The 10,687-nt window shown below is 39.5% G+C and overlaps 3 protein-coding genes across 4 annotated transcripts in view; 1 reads left to right on the top strand and 2 right to left on the bottom strand.

Annotated features, from left to right (window-relative positions):
* Positions 1 to 158, bottom strand: part of LOC112464169 (F-box/LRR-repeat protein 4-like) — a 4,181-nt gene extending 4,023 nt beyond the window's left edge. The window contains exon 1 of the mRNA XM_025031009.1: positions 37 to 158. Within this exon, the coding sequence (XP_024886777.1) occupies positions 37 to 40 (4 nt within the window). The 5' untranslated portion in view covers positions 41 to 158. The remainder of the gene's footprint in view (positions 1 to 36) is intronic.
* Positions 159 to 809: 651 nt separating this feature from the next.
* LOC112464173 (COMM domain-containing protein 3) lies at positions 810 to 2,741 on the top strand. 2 transcript variants are annotated; one of them, XM_025031014.1, is made up of 4 exons: positions 810 to 1,025; positions 1,160 to 1,451; positions 1,537 to 1,811; positions 1,949 to 2,741. In XM_025031014.1, exons 2-4 carry the CDS (start codon positions 1,319 to 1,321, stop codon positions 2,114 to 2,116), a joined length of 576 nt encoding a protein of 191 aa, XP_024886782.1. In that variant the 5' UTR covers positions 810 to 1,025; positions 1,160 to 1,318; the 3' UTR covers positions 2,117 to 2,741. The 2 variants fall into 2 exon arrangements, with proteins under 2 accessions (XP_024886782.1, XP_024886783.1); XM_025031015.1 differs by having other exon boundaries at positions 810 to 1,060.
* A 1,358-nt stretch (positions 2,742 to 4,099) lies between these two features.
* LOC112464201 (protein suppressor 2 of zeste-like) lies at positions 4,100 to 10,672 on the bottom strand (the record flags this gene model as incomplete). The annotated part of the gene is made up of 3 exons (XM_025031057.1): positions 4,100 to 9,977; positions 10,063 to 10,430; positions 10,513 to 10,672. Coding segments are annotated over 3 exons (4,254 nt in total), but the record flags the coding sequence as incomplete, so codon positions are not given.
* Positions 10,673 to 10,687: the final 15 nt, after the last annotated feature.

Raw genomic sequence — 10,687 nt, 5'->3', positions numbered from 1 at the left:
AATTAATCGGAAAAACTAATCGATTTTTATACTCACCCATTGTTCATGCGAAGCAGGTTTGATTTTTTTTCTGTATATAAAATAAAAAATCAAGAAAGAGAGAAGCGGGAACACGTGGTGAGCACACACTTCTACAGACTTCTATACAACGTGCCAGACTGCGGGTGCTGCGAGCAATGCGAGCACAGGCCATGGGCACGGGGTGCCAGTGAAATGGGGTTGAAAGAGTGACCTGGAGGGGGTGAATAAGAATGGGGGACTCTCTAATGAATGGCCGCATTCAGGAAACACAACTGTTGAGTGAACGGTCAGTGATTCTTTTAATGTGATTGGTTCTTACCTTTGGTTCTACTCCGGATCTAAGTGTAAGAACCAATCATAATGAGCGCTCACTCAACAGTTGTGTTTCCTGAACGCGGCCAATGGGAGTGAAGCACTGGTGGGGACTGGGGACCACGTGGAACTTGGGGACTTGGGGAGGGAGATCAGTGCCACTCGTGGTGTCACCTATCGATACTTAGCTGTATCATCTGCTTAATAATTTGGTAATACAGAAAGAGACATTTTAAAATAAAGTATGAGAAATAATATACAGCTTCTAAAGAGAGCTGTATGCAATTAGCTCCGCTATACAAACAGCTTTAGTTTAGCTCCAAAATTGTGCCAATACTTATTACGCACTTTTTCTGCTTACATTCGGACTTGACTACTTACCATGTGTGTATTTGGATCATTGGATTGACTTGAAAATTCCAAATAATGTCCAGTAGACAGCAGCACGAGTGGTCCATAAAAACATGGCCGACGATTCAATCCCCCTCCCCACCAGTGCCTCATCCCCGCGCCGACAAGTTGACAGGGGTGTTTACTCCTTAACCTCCATGGATTGTCTCAATGTATACTGTGCTTTTTTATTATTCTAATGCAGTCTAGTGTTAAAACACAAACCTCGTGGTTGAAATTCAGATGTGGCCGACGTGGGTGATGTTCAGACGGATTTTAATTTAAATCCCTTTCGAAAAAGGGTGAGATATTACAATTTTCTGACATTTCAGTAAATGTGAGGCATGGTTATATGAAATATCTATATAAAATACTTATTATTATAAAGAATTACTTAATACTAATTAATCTAATTTTTGTTTTATCTCTATTTTAGGCAAAACCATCGACTGTAATTAAACAACGTCCCTAACACATTAATCAGTCCTCATGATTTTCAAAGATTTGATTTAAATTTTAAATCATTCAAATTGTTGGAGTACATGTGCACAAGCTATAGATTTGATGAGAACAATTGATACTATACTATGTCGAGATGGAATTAGCAAAGGAAATTATCGACGGCGTAGCAAACATCCAAAATAGCAATGTCTTACCCGAAGAAACGTTTCTACAATTATTAGATATTATAATGTTGCATATTTCTAAGAACGTTAGCAACGGAAAAAGTAAGTAGGTCTCACTATATGGTTTATCTCAATATAAAAGTATTTGAAATACAAATTTTTATATAATTAATTACATCTTTTGTAGCTGCTGTCGCTAATGTATATCCATCCAAGTCGGATCTGATAAAAGCTGCTTTCGCCAATATATCTTGCCTCTTCATAGAGGCTGCTCGACACGACTATGATGAAGAAAGTCTGAAACATTTCCTACAAAATGAACATATCAATGGGCAAAGAATTGAAACGCTATGTAGTAGGTACATAAACAACAAGGAAAATATCCAGACTCAATTGGAATTGACAGGAAATAACTTACCGCACGTAGTGGACATAGATTGGCGTTTACATCATTGCGTTAAGGTAAATTCATTATCCTTTAACGATGCTACGTTGATCCTATTACTTCATACAATGTAATTTCAACGATATAAACATTTTTCGTGAATTACATTATGTAATCTGTATATATGTATAATTAAATATTGTATTGTTTGCAGATGAGCACTCGTTTTACCAACGTACCAATTTATAACATACGAGTGAGTACAAAAGAGTGCAATCAAATGAGACATGTAACATTTACGTGTACAGTACAACAGCTGCAAGAGTTGGTGCACAAGCTGAAGGATGTTGTAAGACACATTGAAAAAATATCCAATATATAGATCTGATAGACGATTATAATGTACAATTTAGAGATTCTTCAACTTTGCTTTGACAGCGATTTGTATATATGAAGGAGAAATGTTCTATATTAATAATACAGTTTTATGTAGGTGCAGTCAATTATATTTTTGCATTATTAGCGAAGAGAATATCTTCTAATTCCATATAGAATTATTACTTTTATATGTTTATACATGTATATGCACACACATGTACACATATATAAAAACTGATTAAAAATACAATATATTTTCTATTCTGCAGCCCAGTATTTATCTAAAAATTTGTTTTTGTTTCGACGGAAAGATACATGCTGTGTGGTTATATCCTTTTAATTAAATATATAATTATATTAATTAGTAATTCTTTCTCTATTACTATGTAATATATATTTTATAATCGTAGTACACTATATACAAATAAAATTAGCATATCTAAGAGAAATTGATCTCCAACCATAAAAATTATTTAAAACTTTACTTTGTTGATGCTTCTCTCAATTCACGTTTGTTTGCTTTTTCATCGATGCGCACAATCGTATAAACGGACAATACAATGCATAAATATACTATTAAAAATGAAGAAACATATGGATTAGATGAATAGAGTTGAAAGAAAATAGAGGGAGAAATAAAACGCAGAAAGAACAGAGGGGGAGGAGAAGAAAGAGGGAGAGGAAAGACAGAAAGAGAGACAGAAAAATATTATGCATTTACGACTAATAATTTTGCTTTGTTAAAATATCTTTTTCATCTAAGATGAAGTAACGTAATGATCACAGTATTTAATTGTCAACTAATTTTTTTGTCGTAATCATATCGCATATACATTTTATCATTTTTATTGTTCCATATTAATTATTCGATATATGACAGGATAAGGCCTCGGACATTTCACTACCATTAGCAGTCTCTTCGAATATTTTCAAAATTACCCTCGAAAATTATATTACTTTCGTTTTGATACTGGATTGGTCTGAAAGTGAGAAACCTAAAATTTAATTAAAATAGAATGTGCTCTAGTAATTATGAATACTCTAACTGATAACATTTTATATAGTTGTATAACTTCGATAACAAGAGTAATTTTAAATCGTTAATTCCATTTTAATTTTCGTTTTTCCAAAATTATTATCTGTTACAGATCACTAATTGATACAGTGGAAAGCAAAAATGCTATCGATTCAAATAGCAAATAGAAGTGCTTTCGAACTTTTTCCTCTACTAGTCTCTTTTTTTCCTTCTTGCTGTGCTTTTTTATTCAACGATAGATTGATCTACTAAAGAGAAAAAAAGCTCCATCCAAGTGCAATTCAATCTCTCTACGTCGAAAAAAAGATAGCATTTTGGCTCTCGATTGTACAAAATGACATGTAAACTGAATTTTATTTTTACATACTTTAACCGATATTGCATTAAATACACATTAAGGATGTTCCGGAGGCACCGACCCAACCAAAAGTATGGAGGAAATATTAAAAACATCGATATTAATTCTCCAGGGATCTAAAGACAAAAAATGCATATAAATAGTTGGGGCAAATAGTTTCAAATTTTGTTGCTACTTATGTGTAAAATATTATATTGGTAGCATTTTTTAATGTTTACACTTTTCTCTGTAAAACTCGGATATTAAACAACTGATAACTTTTTATCTAAATTGTGAGTCGATCTGAAATTTAGCCTCGATATTTTGAAAGAGGATGCAGAACATGATATTAAATTTTCATCAACTTCGTAGCATTTTGACAAACCGTCCAGAACATCCTTAATGTTGTACAAAGATGTATAATATTATCTAAAAAAAAATATTAAAATTGGAAATAAAATTGTTTCTCAGAAACATTATTGCATCATATATATATAAATATAGTACAATCCTAATTCCTTTTAATATACATAAATAAAGGGCCTTTCAAAAATATTCAACGCTGCCAGACTATATAAATTTTTTTCATCAATCTTATATGATATAAAAATGTATAATTTAAATTTAGGTAACATTATTATTAATTTAATTAGATCAACTATACTTAATACTTTTTTATACACATATCTAATGTGCTCGTGTGTGTATGGGTACTCTCTTCCTACTATGAATAATTATGTGTTCACACGTTCCATAAACATGTTTTTTTTCCGTAATTACATTATTTATCGAAAAAGTGATTGCAACACTTTTAGTTACTTAACGCTAAGGAATAACTTGCATCCGTTTAATATGCACAAGAATGCACATTATATGTTATTAAGACATTATAATGCATTATACATAACGCTATTAACAAATTAACAGCAAGCATATGCACTAAAAGATACAAATAATATAGTTGATTTAAATATATAACTTTACAGATAACCTGTTTTCCAAGTGCTCAGTGCACAACTTATATTCGTATCTGTGAAAAAAAATAATTATATTATATATGTTTCGTTATGTTGCAATATGTAATATATGTGTAACGAAGTAAGAAAAACATGACATAGAGACTGTCCCACTTGAAACATATTTCACTGCTTTTTTTCATACTATGAAACGATATATATGATCGTGGCGTATCAAAATAGTTTCACATATTTTAATAAAATACCGTTTAACAATTTAATCATTGTATTCAATATCGAATAATATCATAGAAATGGCTAAAGATCGCGGTGGCAAAGAGTTACGAACGTCCGTTAAACAGAAATCGGTTTGAAACTCATTTGAAATAAAAAACAAATATATGGGAGAGACATAGGGAATAAAAGTGGGATCTTAGATACACATCTATACATGTATGCAAGTACAGTAACAATGGTGGATTAACGTCAATAACGTTAATATCAAAGTTAGATATGCGTATGAAAATTCAGACGATCTCATAATTATATCATTAACGTACACTTATAAAATAATATATTCAACATATTTGTCATAATAACTCATTTATAATATAAAATAATTAGATCTTTTGCGATTGCTATTTACAGAAATATACAGATTTCTAACACGTCGTGAAACATCTTCAACAATGGTCATAAGTGCTCTTTGCTCCTTACATGATGCACATGTTGTAAAAACTTATCGGCATCCAGCTTCATAACCAGCTTATCTTCTGACATTTTTCGTAATGCGCCGGCAGAGATGGCATAAGCACAATTTTTATAAATATCCAAGTGTGTGTATGTGTGTGTGTATATATATATATACCACACCTCGACTGACCTTTAATGCCCTCATATAGTAATCATTAAACTTATCTTAAAAAGGGCTATTGGACTATAAAATAAAAAGCATTCCATTAAAAAAATAATAATAATAAAATTAACAGTAATCGTTTCCACTATATCGCATCCCGAAAAGAATACTGTCGCTACTCAACAATTCACGATTTTCAGGGGAGAGAAAAAACAAATTTAATTCAATTTTTTTTAATTGTGAAATGACTAACGCAATTTCAATTATGATATTTTGTTATAATCTAATTTCTATTGCTTACTAGTGAACACTCTCTGTACTTGAAGTGAACTAGGTATACATTTGCAATTTGGCGAAAGTGAGAAGGAAAGTTCTAGTGCAGTCCAGCACAGCAATAAAAAAAACAGCCTAACATAACTTATATACCGTTTCTTGAAGCGGTCTACCGTGATTCACTTGTCACTTAGCTTACAATACTATTATTCAAGAAATCGCGAATATAACTGGCTCAAAAGAAGAACGACACTGTAGCCCCGTGCAACGTATTTCGCATGTAGACTTGTGACACTATCATAACATAGATAATTTTAGGCACTTTTTATGGGCTTAACTCAAAATCAAAACTTTTTTTAGTTACGACAGTATTCTTTCGGGCTACTTTTTCATACGTCTTCAAATTTTGCTAATAATCAAATCGGTTACTTTATACGAATCACTCTGTATGTATACATGTATCATGTATACAATATGCATACGCATACACACACTCAATCGTGCGGTTGGAAATGCTAGATTCACCGGCAGTAAACGTCAGAACATGGGCCGTGTATAAGCTTGTTACAGGATTCATTCTACACTTAAGCCGCACTGTGCCGAATTAAATGCCACCAAATACGCGTAGCGAGACCTTTTGCAACTCGCATCTAAAGATGATTAATCCTTCTTATCTCACGATCACGTCTCCGCTTTACTTTTTTGTACTTCAGATTTATTACCCTGTATCTGCTCACCGCTCTTGCCGAGATCTTCGTTCTTGGAATCGTCCGCCGGCGAGTCGTTGATATTGACTTGAGTGCTATTCTTCGGAATATTATTCCGTTCTTTGGACGAGGGCCGTTCTACCTGGCCGTCTCGTTCGGTCGCCTCCGCCTTCGTCGCCGTCACGTCGCTACTACCGTCCTCCTTAGATTTCTTACTCGCGATTTGTTCCGTTGTAACGTCGCCGTTGATCTTGGCCGCTTGGCTCCTCTCCCTTTTGTCATGCAGGCTCGCAGCGTTCTCAGCGGTCTCGACGCTGCACCTCGTCTCCGTAAGCTTCGCTTTGGAATTGTCCTCTTTACATCGCGCGGCCTCCTGTGCCTTCCGCGCTTCCGTCTCCTTACCCTGCTTTCGTTCATTGGTGCCGTTCGACGAGTTCTCGGGTGTCTCCGCGCTCGTCGGCAAATTGAGCGACATCGACATCGAGGAGGAGTTCGGCTTCGGCTGCGCCTCGACGTCAGCGTCGCTCGCGGTTGACGTCTTGACGACGTTGGAAGTCGAACTCGGCGACAAGCCGCCGGTCTTGGATAGATTGAACGCGTTTAGCTCGCGTTGCAGCGACACGGACACCGGCACCGGCATCGATACCGGCACGGCCACGCTCTTAGAGAGCAGCAGCGCGACGCTGTCCACCGTCGACGTGATCGGCGACTGTGACTCCGTTTTCCCGAGATTGAACGATGCGGAGGAGATCGAGCTCGGCGAGGAGGCCTTGGGCGACTTCGGCGAGGACGAGTGCGTGCTAGGTGGTATTCTCTGTACCGCCGGCGGCTGGCCGACAACCGGCGCGTAACCGGTGGTCTGCGGGATGTAGCTCGACCGTTGGTACAGCTTGTTGATCGAGGGCGGTAGACTGCTGTGAAAGGCACTGGGAGGCGGGATGCCGATGGGCGACCGTATCAGGGGATTCGGGAATCGGCTGGCATCTGGGAACGGGGGTGGAAAGTGAGAATATATGATCCGGGGATTCGTGTTGGGCGTGGGAGACGGTATGAATGGATTGGTCGACAGCATATTTACCGGGGAGTTCCTCGGCGATATGGGCGAGCCGGTGTTCCGGCATATGTCCCGCGAGAACGGAGTGTTCTGATAGCTTCGTGCGTTCGGCGAGTAAGGCGGCGGCGAGACGATCGGCGAGTTGATCGTCGAGACGATGGGCGACAGGGTTTTGGGATCGATCTTCATCATGTTGAGGGTGGCGCTTTTCGCGTTGGCCGTCGACTGTTCCTTCTCCTTCGTGTCGTTCGTCACCCCGTACATGGGTTTCACGCCTGACGCGGGATTGCCCAGGTACCGCGGCATGTTTCGCATCTTGAAGATCTTGGCCGGCTTAGACGGGATCTGCTTGTTCGCGCCGTCGGATACGGAGGTCTGTGCCTGATTCTGCATCTCCTTCGCCTGATTCTTCGCCGCCACGTAGTTGTTTTTCGACAACGTGGGATTCCAGGACTTGGGCGGGTCGCGCAGGGTCTTGTACCCGACCGTTCTCTGCTTCGTGAGGAGCGCCAGTCTCTGGGTCGCGTGGGACGACGCCGGTGCCGACGACGTCGGCACCGCCAGCGCACCGGCGGACGTAGACGTAGGTAAAGCGGGCTTGGAGCTCTTATTTTCCATCGTCGCCGCGTTGCTGCTCGGTGTATACACCGGAACGTTCGGGATGTTCGGTATATGCTTGATCGCCGTGTCCGAATTGGGCAATAACGGCGTAGAGTTCTTCTTACCGCTTATTCTAAGCAGATCCGGCACGTCCGCTTTACCGTGCGCGTCCATTCTGTTCTTCTCCTTCGAGTTCTCCCCTATCTTCGCGCAGATATCGTTGATCTTCGAGCCAATCGTGTTGGAGCCGATTTTCGCGCAAATCTCATTCAGATTGGTACCTTTCGCGGTCACGTCCTGCTTGCGCATGGACATCTGCTTCATCAGCGATATGGGGATCGCGTCCGGACACGGAGGTATCGGGCATGATGTTGACATCGGTTTCGACATTGCCGTCGTTGTGATCGTTGCTGTTGACATGGCCGTCACGGTATTTACATCCTGACCGACGTTACCGTAGTTATTCTTCAGCGACGTGGGTATGGAATACACATTTATGGATGACGTTTGCACGTTGAACTGAGGCAACGGGCACATTTGGTTGTTGGACGTTGAACAAGCAATGGAAGGCGTCCCTAACGGTTTCTGAGGTATGCTGCTGGAATTTAGTGCTGATTTCAGAACGGCCGAGTTGGTCACGATGTCGTGAAGCGTGTAAGGGAACGTCGACGTCGTCTGACTGATCGTGGATGTGGAAACGTTCGGTACGGTGGACGCGATGTTCTCATTCACCGCCGCTATATTGTTGCTCTGTAATCTCTGATTGGCCACGTCGGCGGCGTGACTCGTTCTCGGGACAGATTCCGTCGACGTTTGTACGGGTGAGTTTCTTTGCTCCAGCAAATTCAAAGCTTGCTGCAAATCGATGTTTATACTTTGATTATCCCTCTCGTCGGGAGCTTTTTGCTTGTCAGATCCGGACGAAGAGTTCGAAGTATTTTGAGACGCCACCGCGGACGCGGACGCTGACTTCTGCGAAGGAGTCGCCGTCGAAATTGATACTTTACCCGTTACACTCCCGCAGTTCGTTTGCGCTTTCGCGTCAGTAAGCTTTGTGTCTTCGGTCGATGACTTAACGTCAGACTTCTTCGCACTTTGTTGTTGAAGAGTCGCTCGCTTCTCCTTCGGCGCTCTCTTGGAGTAAGTGTTATTAACTTGACCCATTTTCGGTTGAAATTGTAATTTTACGCTTAACGCGTCAATTTTCGATCCAGCACTTCCCATCTTTGCCTCGTTCGAACTTTTTATGCATTCCTTCTGAGTCTCGGCCTGGAAATCTGCGTTATTGTTGTTGTTATTTATCGACATTTTTTTCGCATGCGCATCTGTCTTTTCCGTGTCTTCAATAACAATTACGTTCTCCTCCGTAAATTGCGTCGCTGAGTGACCAATGCTTTTTTGCCCTTGCGAAACCGTCTCCGATTTATCTTCGACTTTAATGCTTTGATTGGGGATTTTTACTTCTTGTGCGTCCTGTTGCAGTTTTGCAGAAGCGGTGCAATTTCTCGTTTCACTTGTCTGCCTCGTTGCAGTCCCATTCTGCTGATTAGTTAGCGATGTACAATTCGAGTTAGTCGATAAATTGTCGCCTGTAAACTTAATGTCATTTGTAACGAGGAATGCGTTGCTCGTTTCAGAAAATATTGGAGTCTTTGTCATTTGTGCGTCAATAATCAAAGTAGACGGTATTATTTCTACAGAAGACTTAGATACACCACAATTTTCTATTTTCACTGAATCCGCTTTATTAATTTCCGCAATGGAAGTTATAGTTTCCCCTCCAGTTTTTTCACCTTCCAAATTCTCAATTCCTGCCTCCCTCTTGACTACTGTACTCGATATATCGGTTATGCTCATCACACCTGTTTCCGATATTTTTAATTGCACCTCTTTCCACTCGCGTTTCAACGACTTCTCGTCCTTCAGATCTATGGAATCGATACCAGCGTCCATTAACGATTTATTATAGTTCGCATTGTCTTCCGATAATTTCAGGCGTTTCGAAGATGTTTCAAATATCCTATAGCTTAAATGTAACGGTACTTTCTGCAACATAATAAATATAGTATTAGCGTGGATAAGTATGCCTCTTAATGAAATTAACGTAACGTTAAATGAATTGAATACATACCCGCCTCCAATGATAGATATACATCACATCCATTAATGTATAACTACTGCATAACGGTTCCTCTTCGTACATTACATCGACTCTATTTGCATCACCAAGGCCGTACTTGGCCCTTATTAGTTTTTGTAAATGGAATATAGTAACCGCTGCAGGACACCGAAAGTATCGCCTTAAAAGGGATTTCCCAGAATTCGTCTCATTTAAATCTTTTGTACAAGGATTATAGTATTCCAGGGACAAGCTGAGAGATTCATCCGGAGAATATATGTGCGAGTCTGCAGGTTCTCCACGAGCTTCCGGAGGCATCGCATCTTGACTACACGCCTCTGGATGTTTCGCATAAAATTCTCTCCGACATCGCATCTCGTCTGAAATAATATTTTTTGTCATCGTTATCATACCTAATGTGATAAGAAAGTCGAGTCTCTTCCCATTAAAGAAAAAGCATACTTTGATAACATCCAGGTACCAGTTTATAAACAATATCCTGTAACATATAGTCGGGACGTATATTTAATAGCGGCCTACTTTTGTGAACCTGTACCTCGCAGATCGGGCAATACTTGTTATTCGCCAAATATTTAACGATGCAACTTCTGCAAACTGTAAAAAAAAAACATTAGAA

Source organism: Temnothorax curvispinosus, unplaced genomic scaffold (genome assembly GCF_003070985.1).
Source record: "Temnothorax curvispinosus isolate PA1 unplaced genomic scaffold, ASM307098v1 QBEX01013997.1, whole genome shotgun sequence".
NCBI lineage: Eukaryota > Metazoa > Arthropoda > Insecta > Hymenoptera > Formicidae > Temnothorax > Temnothorax curvispinosus.
Note: the sequence above shows the minus strand (reverse complement) of the source record. Positions and strands in the feature narration are given on the sequence as shown.